The sequence below is a fragment of the Macaca thibetana genome, chromosome 1 (genome assembly GCF_024542745.1).
Source record: "Macaca thibetana thibetana isolate TM-01 chromosome 1, ASM2454274v1, whole genome shotgun sequence".
Taxonomy (NCBI): domain Eukaryota; kingdom Metazoa; phylum Chordata; class Mammalia; order Primates; family Cercopithecidae; genus Macaca; species Macaca thibetana.
This window is the reverse complement of record NC_065578.1, coordinates 178,658,909-178,685,023: the sequence shown is the minus strand read 5'-3', so window position 1 is coordinate 178,685,023 and position 26,115 is coordinate 178,658,909. Positions and strand designations below refer to the sequence as shown.

At 39.8% G+C, this 26,115-nt stretch overlaps 2 protein-coding genes across 2 annotated transcripts in view; one reads left to right on the top strand and one right to left on the bottom strand.

The window, feature by feature from the left end:
• The window catches only part of ARPC5 (actin related protein 2/3 complex subunit 5), a 1,051,210-nt gene that overhangs the window by 951,479 nt on the left and 73,616 nt on the right, over positions 1-26,115 (bottom strand). The window lies entirely within an intron of this gene.
• C1H1orf21 (chromosome 1 C1orf21 homolog) overlaps positions 1-26,115 on the top strand; it is a 247,439-nt gene that overhangs the window by 198,896 nt on the left and 22,428 nt on the right. The window contains exons 4-5 of the mRNA XM_050766010.1: positions 10,272-10,348; positions 17,954-18,014. Coding sequence (XP_050621967.1) covers positions 10,272-10,348; positions 17,954-18,014 — 138 coding nt within the window. The remainder of the gene's footprint in view (positions 1-10,271; positions 10,349-17,953; positions 18,015-26,115) is intronic.

Below are 26,115 nucleotides of genomic sequence, written 5' to 3'. Positions count from 1 at the left end.
TTCATCAAGCATCAATTATTTCATTCTTCCACTTAAGCTTCACCGTAAATTTGTTGTTTGTTCTTGCTTCAGTTTTAGTGAAATTCATATTGCTCTGATAGGGGCTGTTTTCAAATTGATATCTTATCCTTTTTAGTGCCTTGAACTAGATTCTGTTCAAATGTGTTATAACTAGTCAGTACGAATTTATCTTGGTGGAAAAAAATTTGAAATCCATGCATAATTTTTTCATAATACACATTTTCCATGAACTTTTTGAAAACCCCCTTTTTTTTTCCACTCTCTTGAATTTAGATGTGGTCCTGTGGTATGCTTTGTCCAAGTAAGTAGGAACATGTAACCCTTGCTGAACTCCAGCCATGGTGATTATAAAAGCACCTGTTGACATGGGGCCTCCATTAACCCAAGTCGCTGAGTGGTTATATTAAGCAGAGCCATCCTGCAGCCTGTGCTGGTCATGTAGCGTGTGCAGGAGATAAATAATTAATATTTATTTATCTGGGTGCACTGGGCACGGTGGCTCATGCCTGTAATCCCAGCACTTTGGGAGGCCAAGGCAGGTGGATCACCTGAGGTTGGGAGTTCCAGACCAGCCTGACCAATATGGTGAAACCCCGTCTCTACTAAAAATACAAACATTAGCCAGGCATGGTGGCGTGCGCCTGTAATCCCAGCCACTCAGGAGGAGGCTGAGGCAGGAGAATCGCTTGAACCTGGGAGGCGGAGGTTGCAGTGAGCCGAGATCATGCCACTGCACTCCAGCCGAGTGACAGAGGGAGACCCTGTATCCAAACAATAATAATAAGAAGAATAATACTGGGGGTCATTTTTTACTATAGCATAACCTACCCTATCCTGACTGATAAAAACACTCTGGATAAAAATTGAATGTGGTTCTTCCAAGTTCGTTGATTTTCTGTGTGTGTATATAATACTTTTTTGAAAAACTTGGAGATATATTATCTTTTCGAAACAGCCTTAAGTTATAATTCCCAGTGGAATTTATATCATAGCTTGTTTATTTTAATTTTTGACATGGTGACTTAATGACTTTTAAAAAAATTTGTTGGTATGCAATTAAATCTGTTCTGAGCAATTTTTTACAACTCTGTTTACTTTCTTAAGATTGTAAATGTTTGCAGTCTACCTTGAAAAGCAACTTTGTGAAAAATGCTAGGTGCTTTAAAACTGATTTGCCCCACTTCATGTTTGTTTGATATAAAATGAGATACGTCACTATATTTTAATCTATAGAAAAATGACTTCCAAAAGGCTGAGACTTTACATGCCGATTTTATTACTACTAAATAATTGTAACAAAATACTAATAACTCCAGTAATCTCTGTGGACAGGTAATTGTAATGGAAGTGTTGACTTTAGGTAGTTGTATTGATAATGGTGGCTCGAGTTAATAGTTGAATCTGGCAGCTTGGCCCTTTTCATTTGTAAACATCCCAAAATTCTGAGAGTCAAGGTGGCTTCTCTGATCACCATCATTCAGAAGACAAGATAAAATTCCTTTGTATTTGAAGGACACAGTGTCCTATCTCATGTTAATACTGCTTGAGAAATCAAGTATAAGACATCAAATGGGATTGTTTTCTTAGAGATTACATCCTATGGGTTACTCCCCCAAAGCTAGAATTATTATTTATTTTATAGCCAAATTTTTAAAATGTGTGTGTACTTCCCCACAAATCTCTTGCTTCTAGTTGTCAAAGTATTTTTTCTGGTTTTCATGTGCTTCTGAAACGCAGTTGTACAAATGTACACACACGTGCTCACAGTCTGTGGGCAGGGCACACCCTTTGAGAGTCCCAATTTAATTCTTTTGTGTCTCCTCTCTGTGTAGGGCACTCATTAGCCATCCCAGGAGCCGATACTCTAATCCTCACTACTTTTCTCTAGGCCTCCAGCATCCATCTGGCCCCTGAGATTTCTCTGTAAGACAGACTTCCTATTGCTGGACCCAGAAAAGGAAAATGAGATTCCTCTCCACACTATCAATTCAGAACCAATTTGCAAAGGGAACCTTACAGGACAACAGCTTTCTTAGACTAAGTGGGATAAAAAAGGTAAAGAAGTGATAGGAGAAAAGTAGTTCCATTCGTTTGCAGACAGTGCTTTCAATCAGCATCCTGAACATGGGTGTCGTTCCCTTCAGAATTAAGAAAGTGAGGTTTGAGGGAATTTCTTTTGGGTTTTTCTTTTTTTTTTTTTTTTTGGAGACGGAATCTTGCTCTGTCGCCCAGACTGGAGTGCAATGGTTCAATCTCAGCTCACTGCAACCTCTGCCTCCCAGTTTCAAGAGATTCTCCTATCTCAGCGTCCCAGGTAGCTGGGATTACAGGAACACGCCACCACGCCTGGCTAATTTTTGTATTTTTAGCAGAGATGGGGTTTCACCATGTTGGCCAGGCTGGTCTCAAACTCCTGACCTCAGGTAATCCACCCGCCTCGGCCTCCCAAAGTGCTGGGATTACAGGCATGAGCCACTGTGCCTGGCCAGTAATGTTTTAAAGAAGATCCTCTTGGTATTCTCACTTTCCCTTTGGGAGATATCAAAGGGAATAAGGGATTGGGAAGCTCGCGACAACAGCATAAGTACAGTGAGTTTGACTGTCTTCAGCATCAGAGAAACTAAGAAGAGAGTGATCAGTTTACTCTAGACACTGACAAGTATATTCTATTCATAAAGAAATAAAATTACTCCAAGCAAAGGAAAAACTTGTTTGATTTGCTGTTTAAATAAATCTGTCACTACCTGACAGCAGTTTGCAAACATTTTTGAGAAATGGATGTTTTTCCCAACTGATGGAGCCCCTAAATGTTAATAATAAAAAAGTTAAAAGACTTTGCCGGTCTGGTGGGTCTCCCTGTCAACCCTGAGGCAGCTTCACAGAGCCCCAAGGCTTAGGTTGAAAGCTGGCGCCATAGAGAGCCAAATGGGGAAATACTAAGTGTAAAGGATCTTTCCTCTGAAATAGAAATTTCAAACTTTTTTCAGTGAAGAATAACCTAAGACTGTTGAAATGCAGATTCCTGGGCTTCACTTCCACAGACTCCCACTTGAGATGTCTTGAGTGGGGCCTGGGAAACTCTATTTTAACACACATCCCAGATGATTCTGATTCAAATGTGGATGGCTGATGAAAAACGAACTGCCTGTGGAGACCCTGTCAAAAGCCTTTATCTTAGTCACAGTTGGTCTCAGTTTATTTTAAGGAGAGTACTTAGTTCACAAGTGTCAAATACCATCAAAATAGTTTTTTCTTGCTAAGGGAAACAATGTCTTAGTTACTTCATCTGTCATCTCGCAATTTAATTCTCTTTTCTTATTTCTGGAGCACCTCAGGTATTGCCTGGCTCTCAGCCCCCTCTGCTGGGTCTGCTCCATCTGAGCTGCTTCTGATAGTGAACCGCATGTCTCACTGCTCCCACCACTTTCTCCTTCCTCCTCCTTCCAGCCCTGTTGGTTTGTTGTTTTCTTCTTCTTCTTCTTCTTCTTCTTCTTCTTCTTCTTCTTCTTCTTCTTCTCCTTCTCCTTCTCCTTCTCCTTCTCTCCTTCTCCTTCTCCTTCTCCTTCTCTCCTTCTCCTTCTCCTTCTCCTTCTCCTTCTCCTTCTCCTCCTCCTCCTCCTCCTCCTCCTCCTCCTCCTCCTCCTCCTCCTCCTCCTCCTCCTCCTCCTCCTCCTCCTTCTCCTCCTTCTCCTTCTTTCTTCCTCTTCTTCCTCTTCTTCCTCCTCTTCTTCCTCCTCTTCTTCCTCCTCTTCCTCTTCCTCTTCGTCTTCTTCCTTCCTGCTTCCTTCCTGCTTCCTGCTTCCTGCTTCCTTCCTCTTCTTCTTCTTTTTCCTTCCTCTTCTTCTTCTTCTTCCTCTTCCTCTTCTTCCTCTTCTTCTTCGCAGGTCTCTTTAAAACTACGCTTTCCCAACAAACAAATCCCAAAGTAGAAGTTAAATGTTTATAAACAAATGTAAAACGGACTTCTTTATGCAAATGCAGCCAACCAGTAAGTATACACATGCTCCCAAGGTGGATTTTCTGGAGGATACACCAATATAACAAGCTTTAAAAAGTCATGTTTTTCAAATAAATAAAGCCTACAATGAGATCCCACTACACACTACCTAGAATGACAATAGTTGAAAAGACAATGCCAAGTGTTGGTGGTGCAGATGTGGAGAAACGACAGCCATTGTGCATTGTTGATGGGAATATAAAATGGTGCAGCCACCTTGGAAAACAGTTTGGAATGTCTTAAATAATGAAACATAAACTAACTATGTAATCTAGCAGTTCTACTCCTAGGAATCTACCTTAGAGACTTGAAAACATGTCTACAAAAAGACTTCTATCTGAATGTTCATAACATTGCTATTCATAATAACCACAAACTGAACACAGTATCAGTGTCCATCAAGGGATGGGGAGATGAACAAAATGTGGTGTATCCATACATTGGAATATTATTTAGCAATGAAAATAAGTAAAATACTATTATATGCTACAATGTGGATGAATCTCAAAAACATTATGCCAAGTGAAAAATGCTAGGCAAAAAGGCTAAATATTGTGTGATTTCATGATATGAATCTAGGAAAGGCAAATTTCTAGAGACTGAAGGCAGATCTGTGGTTGCCCATCATTATGAATGAGAGCAGAGATGACCTGTAAATGGTGATAAAGCAGCTTTCTGGGATGATGGCACTATGTTGAAACTGGATTGTGGTGATGACTGCATAGCTCTATAAATTTACTAAAATCATTTAATTAAGTAGTTATAGTGGGGGAATTTGATAGAATGTAAATTTTACCCCCATAAGGCTGTTAAATATTTGTTTTTAAAAATAAGGCACATAGCATAATTAAATAATTAATAGTTCTTTTCTGTGCAAAAGAAATAGAGAGGCGCTGTGGTCAAAGTGTGGTCTGGGGGTCCCTGAGACTTTCTCAGCGAGTTCTTGAAGCCATTTTCCTAATGATACTAAGAGGCTATTTGCCTTTTTCATGGTGTTAACGTATGCACTGATGCTACAACGGCAACAGTAAGGTAAACTGCTGGTGCCTTAGCCTAAACCAAGGCATTGGCATCAAACCTTATTAATAGTCATTGTATTCTCCACCGCTGTTTTCACTTAAGAATGCCCTCATTCTTAATAAGCAATAAAAATTATTTAGTTTTATAAAATGTTGTGGCTTGTATGCATACCTTTATTTAACTTTTATTTTCAGTTCAGGGGTACACATGCAGGTTTGTTATATAGGTAAATGCATGTCATAGAGGTTTGTTGTACAGATTATTTCGTCACCCAGGTATTAAGCCTAATACCCATTAGTTACTTTTCCTGATCCTCTCCCACCTCCCACCTTCCACCCTCTAATAGGTCCCAGTGTGTGATGTTCCCCTCTATGTGTCCATGTGTTCTCATTATTTAGCTCCCACTTATAATTGAGAACATGCGATATTTGGTTTTTGTTCCTCTGTTAGTTTGCTAAGGATAATGGCCTCCAGTTCCATCCATGTTCCTGCAAAGGACATGACCTCATTCTTTTTTATGGCTACATGGTACTCCATGGTGTATACGTACATTTTCTTTATTCAGTCTACCACTGATGGGCATTTGGGTTGATTCCATGTCTTTGCTATTATGAGTAGTGCTGCAATGCACATGTGCATGCATGTGTCTTTATGATAGAACAATTTATGTTCCTTTGGGTATATAATCAGTAATGGGATGACTGGGTCAAGTGGTAGTTCTGTTTTTAGATCTTTGAGGAATCGCCACACTGTCTTTCACAATGGTTGAATTAATTTACACTCCCACCAACAGTGTATAAGTGTTCCTTTTTCTCCACAACCTCAATAGCATCTGTTATTTTTCAACTTTTTAATAGCCATTCTGACTGATATGAGATGGTATCTCATTGTAGTTTTGATTTACATTTCTCTAATGATCAGTGATGTTAAGCTTTTTTTCCTATGATTGTTGGCTGCATGTCTGTCTTCTTTTGAGAAGTGTTGTTCATGTCTTTTGTACACTTTTTAATGGGGGTTGTTTGGGGGTTTTTTTCTTGTAAATTTGTTTAAGTTCCTTATTGATGCTGGATATTAGACCTTGTCAAATGCATAGTTTGCAAAATTTTTCTCCCATTCTGTAGGTTGTCTGTTCACTCCTATGATAGTTTTTTGTTTTTTGTTACATTTTGTTTTGCTGAGCAGAAGCTCTTTAGTTTAATTAGATCCCGTTTGTCAATTTTTGCTCCTGTTGCAGTTGTTTTTGGTGTCTTTGTCATGAAATCTTTGTCCATTCCTATGTCCAGAATGCTATTGCCTAGGTTGTCTTCCAGGGTTTTTATAGTTTTGGGTTTGACATTTAAGTCTTTAATCCATCTTGAGTTCACTTTTGTATATTGTGTAAGGAAGGGGTCCAGTTTCAAGCTTCTGCATATGGTTAGCCAGTTATTCCAGCACCATTTATTGAATAGGGAATCCTTTCTTCATTGCTTGTTATTGTCGGGTTTGTCAAAGATCAGATAGTTGTAGTGTGCAGTCTTATTTCTGGGTTCTCTATTTTGTTCCATTGGTCTATGTGTCTGTTTTTGTACCAGTACCATGCTGTTTTGGTTGCTGTAGTCCTGTAGCATAGAGTTGGGTAGCGTGATGCCTCCAGCTTTGTTCTTTTTCCTTAGGATAGCCTTGGCTATTGGACTCTTTTTTTTGTTCCATATGAATTTTAAAATAGTTTTTTTCTAGTTCTGTGAAGACATTGGTATTTCAATAGAAATAGCATTGAACCTATAAATTGCTTTGGGTAGTATGGCCTTTTTAACAATATTGATTCTTCCTATCCATAAGCGTGGAATGTTTTTTCCACTTGTATTATCTCTCATTTCTTTGAGCAGTGTTTTGTAGTTCTCATAGAGATCTTTCGCCTCCCTGCTTACCTGTATTCCTAGGTATTTGTGTGTGTGTGTGTGTGTGTGTGTGTGTGTGTGTGTGTGTTGTGAATGGGACTGCATTCCTAATAGCTTTTGGCATGACTGTTGTTGGTGTATAGGAGTGCTAGTGATTTTTGGTTTTTTTATTTTATTTTATTTTATTTTTAGACAGAGTCTTGCTCTGTTGCCCAGGCTGGAGTGCAGGTCATGATCGATCCTCCTGCCTTAGCCTCCTGAGTACCTGGGATTACAGGCACATGTCACCATGCCTGGCTAATTTTTTATATTTTTGTAGAGATGGGGTTTCACCCTGTTGGCCAGGCTGGTCTAGAGCTCCCTTACCTCACGTAATCTGCCTGCCTCGGCCTCTCAAAGTGCTAGGATTACAAGCATGAGCCACTGTGCCTGGCCATGGTTTACATTGATTTTGTACATTGATTTTGTATCCTGAGACTTTGGATGCATAGCTTTTTAATAGCCTGTGTGATGAAATGGGAAGTATGCATAAAGCATTTCTTCTGCATGTCCAAGTTAGATGGTTATCATGGAGAAAAGCACCTCTGTAGTCTATTGAGTTGAAAGCTGAACTAGGAATTGTTTTTTATGGGACATCATCTCTATTTTAAAAATATGTATCTCTGGCAGATAAATTATGGATATTCAGACCTGGTATTTGGTAAATCATTTTCTTTAAAAAGAATAAGAGAGCCTGACACTTCAAGAAAAATAACTGACAGTATCTCTTGCCATTGATAAAATTCAAACTTTAAGCAAAATCTGGAAGTTTGGAAAACTTACATTCACTACCTGACAGCTTCTGTCAATGATTTTCTGATGAGATTGATGGTGATTGTAACAAATGGGATTCTTTTATGTTGTACAATGAAATGTGTCAAAATTTGGAGATAGGTAAAAGGGTCTTGATAGGTAAAAAGCAGGCAGATTATGTGAGGTAAGGGAGCTCTAGACCAGCCTGGCCAACATGGTGAAACCCCATCTCTACAAAAATATAAAAATTAGCCAGGCATGGTGACATGTGCCTGTAAAAAGTTTGAGAAATGCTGGCCTAGTCGCGAATAGCATGGAGTTTGGGGCCACACTGCTTGGGTTCAAATCCCCGTGCTACTGCTTATTGCTTGTATGGCCTCAGATAAGTGCTTCACCTCTGTATGCCTCAGCTTCCTCATCTGTAAAATGGGGATAATAATGGAACCCATCTGTGAGAGGTATTATAGGCATAAAAATGAGTTAATATGTAGAAATATTTGTGAATGTTAAAATGAATTAATATGTGTAAGTGCTTAGAATAATGCCTGACTTACAGTAAGTGCTCAGTGAGTGGTTATTATTGGTCTTGGTGAGTGAAAATTTGTGAAACTGAGCGAACACATTGTAAATACATAGTAGAAGAAAGTTTTTTTGAAATTATATGGGAAATCCAAAACTGCTTTTCCTCCTGTTGCCTCTGTCTCACTTTTGGCCCTGGAAGTACACTCCTGGGAGTGATGCGTTACTGAGGGCCGGCTTGTTCTCAGTCCTGCTTGTCCATTGAGCCTCTGTTGTTTGGGGAGATTGTTCCTTACTTAGCAACCACAGAATGGGTTTTTAAGAAAGACTTGCTGAGGCAACATAATTTTCAAGGGTACAGTTAAATAAATGGAATATAAATAGTATACCACTGTATATCCTTTGCATTTTTAGAATTAGAAGTCACTTTCCTGCCTCAGCAATGTGCATTTCTTTTAAGCTCAAAGAGTTGTGGAAATTATGTGAAAGAGAAAGAGGGTAAGGTCTTGTACATTTTCAGTGTTTAATCTAAGATAACCTAAGATTTAAAGGAGAAAAGGACCAACTTGGAAAGAACCTATGTCTTCAGTCCTACAAAGAGACTATATTTGAGCTATTTTTACCTTTAAATTAAAAAAAAAAAAGTGAATGACTTGCTGACATCGTTCATTCATTCACCAGTATTTGCTGAGTGCCTCCCATGAAGTGCCAGGCCTCTTACCCCATGTGGTAAAGAAAGGACATGGGCCCTGACCTTCTGATGTGAGTGCATTCGGGTTTTCTAATTTCTCCCACCTGCTGTGTAAAAGATTAGGAATGTTCATCTGCTATTCCCTGACGTACGTCAATAGACAGAACAATATGTTTTATCCTTCTTAGATGTTCATGAAAACATTCTGAAGTTAGTATAAGGTAAAGAAGGTAAGATAGACTGCAAGAAATTATGATTGTTTCTTTTCCTAAAAGAACACAAACAAAATCACATATTTTTTTGGAATACTGATGATAGGCACATAAGCTCATGTTTGATGGTTAATAACAAACAACCAGAATGTGTAAGTCATTGGAGTTTCACTGACTTAGGTGGCTTCTGCTGTGCTAGGAGAAATAGGACCTCAAAAAGAGCTCATTTGGGGACCATCTTTTTTATGTGTCATCCCACATCACTCTGCAAGTAATGAGAATGTTGCATCGGCCCATGGCAGTTTTTATTCCTCACTCTAGACTTGGTCTTTAATTGTGGCCTTACGTCAAGTTCCTCAAGTGTATATAGTCACCTGTTACATAGGTTCAGAGTGGTCTTTCCTTTCATTTCAGGGGTATGTTTCATGAGCAAATTACAAATTACCTTGAATATCTTTTTAAGATAATGTTGAAAAACACAGAGCAGTAGTATCATTGAGATCATGTCCTTACTGATATACTAGCATTTAAGATTTGAGAGTATTTCCTTCCCATGTGGCTAGTTATTGGGAATAAGATATTAGATCAGGCTAAAAGCCAAAGAAGTGTTTCTTGAATACAGGCTAGGATTGAATTGTATTAACTCAACTGAATTCAATCTCAGCATTTGTTGTGGGTTTTAGTCATGTTTCTATTCCTGTCACAGCTAGGGCCTTCAGCAAACTTTACATCTCAGTAAGTGCAGTTGTCTTTTACAAATAAATTGCTCGGAAGTCAGTTAACCTGAGCAAGTGAACAAAGGCTGTGATTGTATTGCTGCTGTTTTGTTTCTCTTGATACTAGATCTTCTGTTCTTTCATTCATTACTATTAGTGTTAATTAAATATTAACTGCACATTGTTTTCTAAACAGAGTGACAGTTGTTATAAAGCTAATTTCTCTTTTCATAGCAGTGCTCCCTGTTTGGCAGGTTCTACCTGTTCTGTGTGTCATCTTTGCAAGGACTTTTTTGCCCTTGTGAGATAACCAGCCATAGTATAGGGCCCCAGACAGATTGAACGTTTCTGTGATGAAAACTCATACACTTGTTTAATTGTGGATTCTAATCCTGTCTTTTACATGTGTGTGTTTATGTGTTTCAGGAAAAAAGTGCCAGCTCAAATGTAAGACTTAAAACTAATAAAGAGGTTCCGGGATTAGTTCATCAACCCAGAGCAAAGTAAGTTCTAGTTTCTGTTTTCCTTATATGGCCTTCCATGGATTCTGCATCTGTGGATTCAACTAACCATAGATCAAAAATATTCAAAAAATAGTAATTCTACAAAGTTCCAAAAAACAAAATTTGAACTTGCCGCACACCAAGTACTATGTTGAATTCATGTGAATGAAGTGATGTGTAGGCACTTCATTAGTTATTATAAGTAATCTAGAGATGATTTAGAGTATATGGGAGGATGTGTGGGGGTTATGCAAATGCTGTACCATTTTATATCAGGGATTTGAGCATCTGCAGATTTTGGTATCTGCAGGGAGGTTGTGGAACCAATCCCCCACAGATACCAAGGGACAACTGCATTGTTTTTAAAGCTAAAAATGTTTTCAGAGTGAATTCCATTTTGCCTACCAGAAAATCAAGATCTAATATAAAGCTTTAGTAATTGAGAAAGTGGGGGTTGGTGTAACAGAACAGAATAAAGAAAACAGACCTACAATACATGACAAAGCTGACTTTGTAGGTCAATTAGAAGAAAACAGAGAAGACTATCACTATGACCATGAGGTGGGGAAGAATTTTGAATAAGACACAAAGGATGTAGTTCTTAAAGAAAATCATTAATTAATATGACAGTATTAAAATTAAGAAGCTCTTAAAGCTCTTAAAGGCAAAACCCAAATGTCCATTGAAAATATAATGGGTGGCCGGGCGCGGTGGCTCACGCCTATAATCCCAGCACTTTGGGAGGCCGAGACGGGCGGATCACAAGGTCAGGAGATCGAGACCATCCTGGCTAACACGGTGAAACCCCGTCTCTAATAAAAAAAAAAATACAAAAAACTAGCCGGGTGTGGTGGCGGGTGCCTGTAGTCCCAGCTACTCGGGAGGCTGAGGCAGGAGAATGGCGTGAACCCGAGAGGAGGAGCTTGCAGTGAGCTGAGATCCGGCCACTGCACTCCAGCCTGGGTGACAGAGCGAGACTCCGTCTCAAAAAAAAAAAAAAAAAAAAAGAAAATATAATGGGTAACTAAACTATGGTATCTAAACTGTGGGAATACTATAAATCAGTGAAAATGAGTGACTGTAGGTACACACATCATGATAGAGGAATCTCGTAAGTATGAGACAGTAGAGTAAGCAGTGGTACATGCCTACATATGGTTTCATTCACATGAAGTCAAAAAAGCAGAACTAAGGCATATATTGTCTATTAATATATGGTAAAACAATAAAGATATATAAGGAAATGAAAAGGCATTAAATTCAGAATATTAGTTGTTTCTGACCAAATGGAAGACAATGGAACCAGAGGCTCTATTTCTTAATCTGGCTGGTAATTACATGAATGTTCAATTGTTATTTTGCAAAAAAAAAAAAAAAAATGTACAAATGACATTATATGTCTTCTATGTGGTAGGTGTATCACAATTGGAAAGTTTAAAAGAAAAGAAAAAAATTAACTTGAAGAAAAGGATTATATCACATGAAGATCTGTAGAGTGCCTAATACATTTTCCCACTTATAGTAGAAACTTGAAAATATGATTGTTGATTACCAACAGATGACTGTCCCTAAATGTTTCATTTAAAAGGTCATTGCACATTCAAAAGTTAAAAAACAATAACGAGTAGTTTTCTAGATTGTTCTAGAACTGACTCTAACCTTAATGATAAAATGTACTTTGTATGACTTTGAAGCTATCCTCTCCTTCAAAGAGGCTGTGTTGTCCCAGAGGCTACAAATCTCTGTTGGTGTTTCACTTAAATGGAGACAAATTTCTTGAGAGTACCGATGACACTGGTACATTTGACACAGTCGCCCCTACCCCAAAATAAATTTGACTATTACATATATGTATCAATAGCCCCATAAATCAAAATCATAAGCAGAAGAAAGTATGTTATCTCTGATTGTTCCAGAAAATTGTGACAAAAATTGCCTAATACATAATCACTTTACCCTGGCTCAGTGTCTGTGGAATCGCCACAGCTATGGCCACTGTGGTGTCGCAGTTAGGAGACCTCAGGGGGTAGGTAATGGGCTCTGTCATTTAATTTTTACTTTCAAAGAAAACTGAACATGTTAAAATCCACTTACCATTTACAATGTCAGTATAATGATGCGGCTGATGTTTTCACCCTCAGGTAAATGTTGTGCTATGGCCACAACCTCGTAGCCCACCTCACTGCTGATTACTTTCATCTACTTTATCTGCCTTTGGGGACAGCAGATACCTGATAACACAGCCAAACCACCTTATCATCCAGGATATCTGAAAAATGCTATTTTTAAATGCTTCCCTTATCTCAGAGTTATAAAGAGAGAGTGAACGGAGGAGAAAGAATACTTACTTAACATTGACACCCTGAAGCAGCATGCTTCACAGACTGGCTTGTGCTGAAGCTTTCAGAGGAGAAAATTCTGTTTTCCCCACAGCAGTATGCTTGTGTGTGTGTGTGTGTGTGTGTGTGTGTGTGTACACACATTACATACATATGTGTATGTATTTCAAACTGTGAATCAGAACATTGGATTCCTGGAATTCAATTAAGAAATCTTTCTGGAGGGCCAAGAGAAGAGTTTTACTTTTCCTACTTGCTGACATGCGGGATCAATTTACTATACTGATGCATAAAATAAGATGAGGCTTCTTTTTCCCCATGAGTGGAAGGACAGTCCCATACCATAAAGGCAGATCATCCTCATACCACCATTGAAGGCATGTCATCCTCATACCTTCATTTAATGCTTTCATTTGATATCAGTCAAGTGATCTACTGTCTTTGAGCTTCAGTTTTCTCAGAGAGAAATGGAAGTGAAAGATCCTGTCTTGTGGGGCTGGAGAACAAATGAAATAGGGTATGCCCACTGCTTGTGGCATTGTCTGGCACTTGGTAAAAATGCCTTAAATGTCAGAAACAACCCAAATGCCTTTAACAGGAGTCTGCGTGAATCCACTACACTATAGTCACACAATGGGATATTAGTCAGCGGTTCAAACAAATGCACAGCAGCAATGCACAATACTGGATGGGCCCTAGCAGTCTAATATTACAGGAAAAGAGTAAGTCCTGAAAGATTACGTAGAACATGATGTACTCTATAAAGCTGAAAACAACTGAAATAGTCTGTCTTTTAAAGGCACACAAAGAGATGCATTAAAACTATGTAAAAGCAAAGTGAGGGAGTGATAGTTACATTGGGTTGTGGGAACACACACACGGATGGGAGCTCACATGGAGTCAGCTATGGGTGGTTGTCAAGGTCCTCGCTTTTGTTTTTTATTTTGGTTTCCACAGGTGTTTATTATACTACTATTAAAAAACAAAATAACAACTTAAATAAAAGTGAGCTGTGCATGAACTACTAGTAGGGGTCTGTCACAGAATGAGGGTTAGAATGAATCTGCTTCTCTGAGGTCCAGTTGAAAAATAATGATGATCATGAAGGAAAAACTGTGTTCAGGCTAAGATTTACCAGGGACCCAGCTGGTAATTGCATTTAATTTTTGCAGGGGAGGCAGAACTTTACCCTGACCCTCTCAGGGTTTCTCGCTGGGCCTGAGAGTTAAATTGACATGAGACAGATGTAACAGGAGAAAAAATATCAATTTCTACATATACATGGGAGCCCCTATAGAAAAATGAAGACCCAAGAAGTGACAAAACCCACATATTTGTATACTAGGTTGAACAAACAGAGACAGTTGTGGAAAAGCACCTGAAATATGTGGGGAGACTAAAGGAAGAAAAGAATTATTTTAACAAAGTCTCTTAGTACAGAATTCTCTTGGCCTTCACTCCCTGTCTCTGGTAATGAGAATGTTTCTTTCCTCCTGGTGTTTCTTTCCTCCTCCCTGTTCACATGGGAGTTTCATCTCCTACTTTCAGGAAGAAAAGAGGAGGTCAGAATTCCCCTCCTGCACCTGCTGCTTTCAGTTACCTTTAGCTCAAAATAGTCCTTATGCCAAAGTGGGCGTATTTTAGGGTGGCTTATTCTGCCATGCTTCATGGGCGAGGTATTAGGGAATTAGGACTTTGCCTCCTCATGCTTTTGTGCTTAGCTTTTTATCATTTGTAGATTTTACTTTTTTAAGACACTGAAAGTGGAAGCCCCAAATCTTTTAACTCTAAAACCCATTTTGCCCGTCATTCATTAATCTGTTTACTTTGCATTAAGATGCCATCCTATTGTCATCCCTAGTCCCATGAAGCTGAGAAGTCTCAGGAAGAAGAGTGTTTGAGGGTGCAGAGTTAACTCACAAGAGCTTTGCCAGCACTAAGTGCCACAGGGAGTGCCCCAGTGGTGCATTGAGTTTTCCAAGGTTGAGTTTGAGTTACCGGAGAGAAATAGAGATTACTAAAATTGTTGAGCCTTATTGGTTAAGTCAGGTACCAATGTGCCGGCTTTGGTAAGTGAATGCCAATGAATCTTTTGTAAGTGAATCTTAGAATCAATTATTCATCCTTTATAAACTTAAGTCATAAACAATTCAGTGATCCCTTTCTAATATCCTGAAAAAAGGTAGAAAAGCCAGTGAGCTCTTCCTCCTCATCTCCCCCACTCAAAATCATCAAATTGTACATCAGAAAGGATTTTAGAATCAAGTCGTTATGCAGGGACTGTTTTCCACAGTGCAGTTTGTACTCTTGAAGGTAAACACGTATTCATGCCACTGTGTGGATAAGTTTCTTCCACATGGGGAGAGGGGACCCATGTTTATCTAGACGGGAATCAGTTGATACGGCGAAATTTTTATTTCATCAGAATAAAAATTCTGTCTCATTGAAGAGATTTCTCTTCTTCTCTCTGAAACAATCCCATGGAGAACAGCAGAGTAAGGCCTCATGCTTTCAGATGACACCATATCTGAGACGATGCACAGGTGACCCGTGTGGGCATTTGCTCCCCCGGCAATGTCTGACACACTTCCAGTGACAATGCAGGTTATCTAGAGGAGCCTGTGTGGCGCATCAGGCTTTGACAGTAACAAAGCCTCCCTTCCATTCAATCTTTTCTAACACAACCCATGCACTGTACTTCAAGATGTCAAGAGAGTGACTCAGTCTGGTGTGTGACTCTTCTTCATGAGTTATAAAATGTGGCAAAGGCAGGCAGGCATGTTCTGATGTTCTTAGACAAAGAAAACGCAGGAGCATTTCTATATCATGGGACGACACAAAACGGAAATCACTGAGAGTTTTGTGGTTGCTTTCCCGAGGTTAAGCATCCCGAGGTCCTTAGCCACCACTTTTGGTCTCAAGCTCCTGATAGGGATCCCGACCCTGTGATAAGGGCATTCTTGATCACAGAGGTGGCAGATACATTTGCAGAGTTACTTTTGTTTAAAAATGCCCCCTCTTGTACCTCTCATGTGCATATGTATGAGTCCTGACCAAATGTCGCAGTTTTCATGTTGTGGTATTTAAATAAAGGAGCTAATGGAAGTTAGTGACAATCATAGACAGTAGAAGGGACCTCAGTGACCAGCCCTGGTTTTATAGATGAGGACTCAGGCCCTGCACATCACCCATGCTGACAAACTCTGCTGCCTCAGCAAGGGGTCATGAATCACATGAACTTAAATAGGGGGACTCTGTCAATTAATTAAGAAATGTTTTTTGCCCTCCTACTATATTCAAAGCAATATATGCTAAAAACTCCAACCAGTGAGTTTCCACAATGAACGTCAAATCCTAAAAATGCCATTTCTTATGAGGTCTCTGGAATACTTTCTGGGGCAACATTTCTGGGGCAACATATACATATGGTTATCTATCCAGTTACCTATATTAAGAGAGAGAGATCTGCCTGGGCGCAGTTACTCATGCCTGTAATCCCAGCACTTTGGGAGGCCAAGGTGAGTGGATCACCTGAGGTCAGGTGTTCGAGACTAGCCTGGCCAACGTGGTGAAACCTCATCTCTACTAAAAATACAAAAAATTAGCTGGACGCAGTAGCTCATGCCTGTAGTTCCAGCTACTCAGGAGGCTGAGGCAGGAGAATCGCTTGAACCCGGGAGGCGGAAGTTGCAGTGAGCCGGGATCGCACCACTGTACTCCAGCCTGGGCGAAAGTGTGGGACTCCATCTCAAAAAAAAAAAAGAAATGTTTATGAGAGAGATCTTCTATTATAAGAATATGAAATTTAGAAAGATTTGTATCCAACATGGCTCAAATAAAAAATGTTTGGTGCTTGAGACAGTGAAAACATGAGGAACCTGGGAAAACTCAGCTATGCAAACTGACTTTTCTGTCCAGGATCCTACAGAGAGGAGACAGTTTAATGTACTCTCATCATCCCAGATTTTGTTCTGCCTTTCAAACCTGCAATAAGAGAGGGCGTGTTTCCCAAACAAAATGTTTACCTTATTTGAATGATCAGATAAAGGGCAGTAAGATTACATGATATATGTGAAAGTGCTTTGTAAACCATTGAAGTCGATTAGGGGAATCAGATATATACATTGTTTTCCTTTGATAGCTGAGTTAATGTCATTGCTCACAGATTTTAATGTTGCTTTTATACAGAGGGGAGAACCTCCTCTGAGCCTCAGGCCCCATTGTCTGTCACAGGAGGCCCGGAGCGTTTCAGGTCACTTGTGCCCCTCCTTGTGGCCCCTAAAGGATAAGGCATGATGCTAAAGGGTACGTCCGATGGGCTCTTCGCCACACTTGGATATGAAGGGAAGAAGCCATTCCAGAGCTCACCCCTAACCCGCTTCCTCAGACAGGATAACCTGTAGGCGCTGATAGTAACTAAAGGAAACTCTGTGTGATAACCTCTCTTATCCAGCATGCTTCACCTCCTTGGAACACCCACAGCTATCTGCTAGGTAGAAACAACTGTCATTAAGACCATGGCTCATTAAGACTAAGTCCTATACTGCCCCATGCCCTTCCCATCTGTAATTCATCCCTGCTCTCATTACCATCTTGTTTTGTCCCCACCAGCCTTGTCAGCCGTGTCACTAAGAAGGCTGTTAAATGTCATAGGACAGGAAACACAGAGCAAGTGCTACTCAGACGTGCATCCTCCCATGTTCCAGTGGAATTGTGTTTTCAGAGGTGTATCTGCTGCCACCAGTGCAGAACGTGCTCAGGAGTAATATCAGGTCATCTGTATATCCTCAGCTTGTTTGCCACCGGCCCACACCCCTAGTCAGCTGGAGATCATGCTGATATTGACCACCTCTGTAAAATTATATTTCAATACAATAACTAGGATACATTTTATTTTTTATTTTTCTTTTCAATACAGTGTTGAAATGTGCCATGTGCTACTTGCTCATGCTTTTTTTAAAATCACAAATGTGTATCTGAAGAAAGAATTTGGCATGCAGCTCCCAGTAACGTTACTATAAATAGCATCTGTACATTGAAAGGAAATTGTCTTCCTTTAAGTCATAGGCACTGATAGACTATTATGAAACACATTTTCAGGAATACTGTACTGTTTATCCTTAATGTAACTTCAGAGTATTTCAGTGGAAAAGTCTGCAATAAATAAATGTCTTCCCCAAAGTTTGGGGACTCAGCATTTTTCCTTTGAGGAGACCAGGTTTAGCAAAACACTGAAATATGCACTTAACTACCCTTTGTTTTTCAGCATGCACATCTCTGAAAGCCAACAAGAATTCTTCAGAATGCTGGATGAAAAAATTGAAAAGGTAAGAAGTGAAATAAATAACCTACATGTTTCAAGGGAAGTATAGTAATGGCTTCATATGTGAGGGCAATAACATTCTTGTTTCTATGTCATAAAGCTATTTTTGTGAAGGTTTGAGTGGAGAGTTAAATAAAAATCACTGCCCTTCCAAAATAAAGTGCATGTAAGAATGTTTAATGTATAATAGAGATTCCCAGGATCCAGGACTGTCCTTGCTTATTAAAGTATGTAAAGTCAGTTGGAAATCAATAAGCAGTCTTTTTTCCTAGACCGAGCATTCTGACCACTGCGTGTCATTTTGCACCCAGTGCCCTGCACTAACCTCCTACAGCAAGGGGGCCCATAGTACCTGCTGAAACCTCTCAAGGGCCTGTGTGGCACTGCTCTGAATTCTTTGCAAGCATGTTATACCTAATTCAATTTATACTTATCTCAAGATAATGGTATTGCAACAGGTATTATCTACATTTTACAGAAGGAAACTGAGGCTCAGAATGCTTGAGTAATTTATTCAGATTTGCAAGACTAATAGTGGACAAGTTGGAATTCCAGCCCAGGTCTGTCTGATTCCAAAGCATTGTCTCTTAAGTTGCTTCTCTGGTAGTGTGTGGGGATTTATATTGACAATAAGATACAAAGTTGATCTGTGTGGAAATTGAACCCACAATTTTGATCGCAGTGTGTCATGCGCTAATCAATGGAATGAAGTATGGGATATGGTCATAATTAAGAGTTTACATACTTACAGAATTTAAATTCATCTCTTCAAAGGGGTGAATTTTAAATGTTAGAGTTACAAATCCAAGTATTACACTTTTTTTATTCTAAAGAAAAGTGAAATCCTAAGTTCAGAACATATCACACTATGGTTAAAGCATGACAGGCTTATTTTACCTTTGAAATCTTTCAGTTTTAATTTATATTTCTTTTTACTTTGTGTCGCCCTTTTATTTTTGTGTTTATTTATGAATTCCTAAGTTATGATGTATATCATTCAATGGAAGATAATGAAGGACATCTTAAATTCATTAGTATTATTTAGCAGCAGATCCCACTTTGAGGTGGACCCGCTGAGAGAATAATTGTATAATCTTCTAAGCCACCATTAAAAGACCAGTAAAGGTCATCAATGTGAAGAATAGAGATGGATAATGAATTAAAATGAGAGTTAAATCTATAATGTTCCTTGGATATGCATAAATAAATATTTATTAAACTATAGTAATTTTTTATTTTCAGTAAAATTGTGGCTTATGAATGACTTTTTAAGTTGGAAACTTCATCCAGGAACAGTTGCCAAGTTTCACATATTGGTTCAAAAGCTGTTCAATTTGACAGTAACCTTTTTTAGTAAAGAGAAGCATAAAAAGAAATACAGGTTAAGTGTCCCTAAACTGAGATCCAAAATGCCCCAAAATCTGTAACTTTTTGAGTGCAGACATGATGCTCAGAGCATTTTGGATTTCTGGACTAGGGTTGTTCAACTGGTAAGTATATATAGCACAAATATTCCAAAATTCGGAAACGTTCAAAATTCAAAACACTTCTGGCCCCAGGCATTTCAGATAAGGAATATTCAACCTGTATTTTCTTCCCACTGGAATGATGAAGATCTTTTCTTGCTTTCTTTATTTGGACTTCCCCAACTAGCTTTTTGGCAAGAAAAAGATTTGCATAGTAGTTAGGGGTAGATGGTAAAACTTGAAACCTGAATTTTAAGTTATCTTTTTAAACAACATTTGCAAACACTTAAAATGATATAATCTATATCCAATGTGGGTTTTTTTTTTTGAGACAAGGTCTCACTTTGTCACCCAGGCTGGAGTGCAGTGGTGCAGTCTCGGCTCACTGCAGCCTCTGCCTCCCAGGTTCAAGCGATTCTCCTGCCTCAGCCTCCCGAATAGCTGGGATCACAGGTGTGTGTCACCATGCCCAGCTAATTTTTATATTTTTAGTAGAAACAGGGTTTCACCGTGTCAGCCAGGCTGGTCTCAAACTCCTGATGTCAGGTGATCCACCCGCCTCAGCCTCCCAAAGTGCTGGGATTATGGACGTTGAGCCACCGTGCCCAGCCCAGTGTGTTTTGGTAATTGAAATTCTATCTCCTTTTACTTAACATTGAAGTTCATTGCTCCCACCTGAAATCTGAGAGCCCCTTTTGCTTTTGTATCCATAATGTAGAGTATGATTGTACTACAAGGAAAATGAAGTTGATAACTTGATCATTTATTGGATGGAAGCTTCCCTGGACAAAGGAGCATTAGTAGATTCAGCATAAACACAGTTTCCACTATTGAATACATTTACATTTGAAGAAGAGCTCCTATCTCAGGCATGACATGTACCCAGCTGTAGATTCTTACAGGCAATTTTCTATCCTCTCTGAGCCATGCTTTCCTTCCTCTCCTCTCTTAAAGCTCATCCTTCCAAATATTTTGAATATGCTATCTTATATGTCATTTAAACATTAAGCCTCCAAAAATTAAAATACCCCTCCTTAATATGTGTGTTTGCTTAATGTAATCTTTGCCATAGTTTATATAACCAAAATTGAAAGCTGGATTCTTCCAAATTTCTTCCAAATTGTTTTCCTGGGCATTTACCGTTGCTAAATATTTATGTGATCCAGGCTAGCATGAGGACAACCATAAATGCAAGTCAAATCTATTTAGATTTTACAGAGTTGTTTAAAAACAGAAAGAAGATTAAACTCACCCTACAGCTTCATGTTGAGAGATTGAGTCATGCTGAGAGATCTTGAGTTTTAAGATTTCATCTCCCAGAAATGTCCAGTAATTCTTTATTTCTCCCTTAAATTAATAAGAAACAAAATTGACTAAACCTATGGAAATGTAAACGTGCCCTTCCTTGCTGCCGCCTGCACATTTATTAGATGGCTTTAGGGCATGGCTTGAATTTGCCTTCTAAACTAATTTGTCGTTGGATACCAAAAAACAAATTTCTGCTCTGTCTTCCTCAAAATAGATGTAAAAGCCCCATTAGTATATAGAATCAGGACTGAAAGGTGGTTTCATATTTATGGTAAAACTTAATTTGCACATTTTGGAATACTCTAATTCAGAGATTGTCACAGTGCAGAGCTGCTGTTTACCTTTGCACCACAGTTGAACAAGTGGTTTTCTAAGAAGTTATGGTGACCAAAAAAAAAGCAAGTAGCAAAAATGCAATTTAAAAAAATGATTCGGCCAGGCGCAGTGGCTCACGCCTGTAATCCCAGCACTTTGGGAGGCCAAGGCGGGCGGATAGCGAGGTCAGGAGTTTGACACCAGCCTGGCCAACATGGTGAAACCTCATCTCTACTAAAAGTACAAAACTTAGCCAGGCATGGTGGTACACGCCTGTAGTCTCAGCTACTCGGGAGGCTGAGGCAGGAAAATCGCTTGAACCCGGGAGGCGGAGCTTGCAGTGAACCGAGATCACACCACTGCACTCCAGCCTGGGTGACAGAGCAAGACTCCCTCTCAAAAAAAAAAAAAAAAGATTCAGCACCTACTGAATACTATACTAAGCATTATGCTAGTTACTCAGGATACAAAATTAGATAGGAATTATAGAGTACAATATAAATAATAAACAGGCCCTTGCTTTGACAAGTTCAATTTTAAAAGTGAATTTTTTAAAAATCTAATTATTTTTCTGCTCAAGGAGTCCTTCACCCATCACCACCACCACCATCCTCACCCTCACCCTGCTGTTGTCACTGAGAGTGAGGTTCTCCTCCATGGAACACAACTATTTGCCTTCTAAGCGGGTTCAGGGGTTGAAACTTCAGGTCCTTTAACCAGACATTTAGGACTTGGCACCATTTCACTATGCTGGTGGTGGGAGACCACAACACACTGCTGCGACTGGAGATGACCAAGAGAGACAGATTGTCAGGAGAGCAGTGAAAGTTCAAAGCAGCTTGTAATCTGGTTTACTTTTACTTTTCGTTTTGGAGAGTAAAAACACTGTGAACCAGTGGGAACCGCCTCATTTCTATTCACCTCATTCTATTTTACTCTGCTATCTAACCATCGTTATTCCATTGGAATCTATAGTTACTCTCATACCTCATGATTCACAGGCTCCTAGAATCTTACTTGAAGTGTTAGCATTTGCCTAACTTTGCAGCTTTAAGAAAGTGACAGTTTTCTGTGGATCAAACAGTGATTTTAAACTTCATTTTTTCACTCTACCTAGAGAGGAAAGACAGAATCTAGATTAAAGCAGCCTGTGGAGGAGTTTCTGAATATAGTACCAAATACAAGTGACATCAGATGTTAAGATATGCTGTCCACTATACATTCCAGTTTATTTGTAAAAAGCAGAAAAAGTAAACACATTTTTAGGTATCTGCAATAATAGTATCTTCTACAGGCAAAAACAGATTTATATTTTGCTTTATGAAGATGTAAGACCCTGGCTGATGACCAGGGAGTCCTTGGCTTCCTCAAAGAGGATCCTGAATATTAAATGAAGAGTATCTTAGTACAGTGCCGTTTGCACCCGGTTACTGTTTCTGATGAAAGGCTTCTTAAACTTTGTTGGGCCTTATACATCTTTTTGGAGTCTTATAAAAGTTACAAAGACTCTCCCTATGAAAATGCACAAATCATATACACAAAACTTTTAAGTATAATTTCTGGGTTTTAAGACTCCATGGAACCTGGCCATGGGCCCCAGGCAAAGAAACTGTGGATTTCTTTATTATGTAGTTTGCTGATGTGCTTCCGTCAGATCCAGGGCCCAGCTGCAATCATGAGCATGCGTGAGCCTAGCTGGCGACCTTATCCATAGATAGTTGTGACTTTAAAGAGGATTAGGGAACTGAGTACAGATGACACCATGCAAACTCATTCTTCTTCCTTTCTTACATCCCCTCCTTCCTCTCTGTAAAAATAGTTCAGTCTCCTGAGGGAGAGCCATGAGCTTGCCTACTACATCTCACATATTCCTGTGTGATCTTGAGATTCGGGCTCTGTTGATTGATATTATTCAATGTGACATTTCAGGAAATGTCTGAGAAAGAGCAGTATGTGGACTTAAATCAGCTGATTTTTAAAGATGTTTGTTTGGCTGGGTGCAGTGGCTCACGCCTATAATCCCAACACTTTGGGAGACCGAGGTCAGGAGTTCAAGGCCAGCCTAGCTAACATGGTGAAACCCTGTCTATACTAAAAATACAAAAATTAGCCAGGCCTGGTGGTGCACGCCTATAATCCCAGCTACTCGGGAGGCTGAGGCATGAGAATTGCTTGAACCTGGGAGGCAGAAGTTACAGTTGAGCAGAGACTGCACCACTGCCCTCCAGCCTGGGCGACAGAGCAAGACTCCATGTCAGAAAAGTAAATAAAAATAAATAAAAGATGTTTGTTTATCTGTAGACCTCTATATCTATTGAACAGTCATTTACACTTACAAAATGTTTGAGTTCCTGAAGTGGCATGATTTCCATGGCCTCAGAACCAACCTGATTGGTGAGAAAGGTCATGGTAAATCTGCATTCGTAAAATTTTTTTCAAGAAGTGTCTCTTGACAGTACATCAGATCAGTCTGATCCATGTTATGAGTCAGTGTGTCAGAGATCAGAAGACGTTTGCTTTTCATCCAGTGAAGAGTGACTTGCACATAGTTGTGAACTATGATGTTGGGTTCTACATATAAACGATTTCTGTAGTCTATTTAGCCTCAGAGTTGCTAAAGAACCAAATATAATATTTGGCAGATGTGGCGGATATGATGATGGGTTTTATTTTTTAACCGTGTGTGTAAAGGCCTGCTTAGTGCCCAACAATGGTGAGAAAACCTGGGACTGTCAACATCAAAACCTGAACAATGTAACATGGCCTGCCGCACGTGTGCAGAGAAAGTCATGGTGTGTTCCTCCCACCCAGCAGGTTGTCACTTTCAGTGGCAACCAAAGCCTTCAGCACTGGCAGAGAGATACTCTTTCTGGCATATGTAGTTTAGCAGTGGGCAGGGCTGCCATCCTCATTCCATGAAACAATGTTTTGCTGCATGGTAAGCATGTTTTAACCAAGTTGCTTTGTTCATAACCAAGTCTCTTTTTGTCTCCTCTCCCTTCATCACCTTGCCTTGCCACCTCTCTCTTCTGAGTTTACCTTCCCTCATTCTTCAGCCAAATTAGAGTTATAATTAAAACAGGCAAGGATGTGACTTGGTCTGTTTTGGTTTTATCTCTACTGCATAGTTTTATACAGATCACTTCTTAATTGTCATGATGATGACACTGGTGTAGGAACCACTGGTGAAGTGTGTGCATACTCTGGGCTTTAGGATCCTGCATGCCCATACAGCTAACAGTAGTAGATGAGTCCATCAAGGAAAATGAATCAGGCAACAAGCTGAAAAGAAATGCAACACACTTTCTTTTTTCTGGAGGGCTTGATTTTCAGAAAATTCTTGAGGATCTATCAGCCTGGCTCTTTAGGGAGCAAGAAGAAGAGGAGAGTTCAGTTTCTAACACAACATAGTCATGAGTCCAAATAAAAACCAGGCCATTTCTGTGCATCAGGTGTGGCCAACAATGCTCTGAACTCAATAGCAGCGTGAGGCACAGTCAGTGAATGGTATCATTTTGCCGTGGATTCAAGTATTCGGACAAGGAAAGAAACCCAAGGTACCACTGAGAGCAGCAGAGACAGGGATGTTGATGTGTCTCATTCCCTTGACTTGTTCCCATTCAGCTTCTCCTTTCCCTGCCTTCTCTTTAGCTGTCCTTTGCTGTTCCTGCCCATCACCTTTCCATTCATTGGGTTTGGCAGCCATGGATGTTGCATCAGCCCTACAGAGAACACGCAGGGAGAGAAAGGGTACCAGTCTTGGTAACTACTGCATTATTATTTACGAACATCTAAAAAGACTCACTTTAGACTGACAGCTCCATAAGGATAAGAATTGGGTCTCATTTGTCTTTGTTTCCTCAGAACTAACACAGGACTTGGGACAAAAAGATGCTTAAGAAACTTGTTGAATGAGTGAATGATGCAGATAGAACACTGGGCTTCAAATGGAGACAGAAGCATACAAAGGCAGGAAATGTGACCTGGAAGACTCCTAGAGTAGAGCTCTCTACTTGGAGCAGCATAGCGGGTATAGAGCAAGCTCAGTGCCAGATCACTGGATTGACAGAGGCCTAGGGAATGAGGCAGCACGGTGCAAGAGAAACAGCCCGTGCTTCAAACCTGGGCCAAAGTCAATTGGCTCTGGCAGCGGCTGTGTAACCCCAGATTAATTTAAACTCTGTGATTCTCACTTTCCTCACCAAAAAAAGTTGAGAAATAATACTAACTTGTCTGGGATATTGAAGAAAATACACATAGAGTCTCCAGTAGTGTTTGATATGTTTATGTGCTCTGTAATTGGTAGCCTTCATTTTGGTTGAAGTCACCTGTATTTGTACCATCAAGGCCATTTATACAGGAAGGATTTGGGATGGGATTGGGGGGTGGTACTAAGACTGAACCTGAAAATGCAGAACTTAGAAACTTGGATCCTGCGTGAGCAAGTGCCTTCCTATGGTACAAATATCTCCTTGTAGAAAGAGTATTAGAATCACACACTTTCCAGTGTATTCATCCACCTCCCTTCTATGTGGTATAATAAACACGTTCAGGAGTTAGATTCTTGTGAACACTTACAGAGCCATTAAATAACCTGTGCCAACTTTCGAGCTGTGATTACAGAATGAGTCAGTGAGTCAGTGGCATGGGTACAGCTGAATCCCTATATAATTTTTTCTGTTTGGAAGTTTTACTCTTAATTGTTGTGTCTCATTTGAAAGGCTTTTATCAGCCTTTTAAAAGATATTCATTGGCCAGGTGTAGTAGCTCATGCCTGTAATCCCAACACTTTTGAGAGGCTGAGGTGGGAAGATCACTTGAGGCCAGGAGTTTGAGACCAGCCTGGGCAACATAGCAAGACCCTGTCTCTACAAAAAATAAAAATAAAAATTAGCCAGGCATGGTGGCATGTACCTGTAGTTCCAGTTACTTGAGAGGCTGAGGCAGGAGGATCACTTGAGCCCAGGAGTTTGAGGCTGCAGTGAGCTGTGATCGTGCTGCTGCACTCCAACCTGG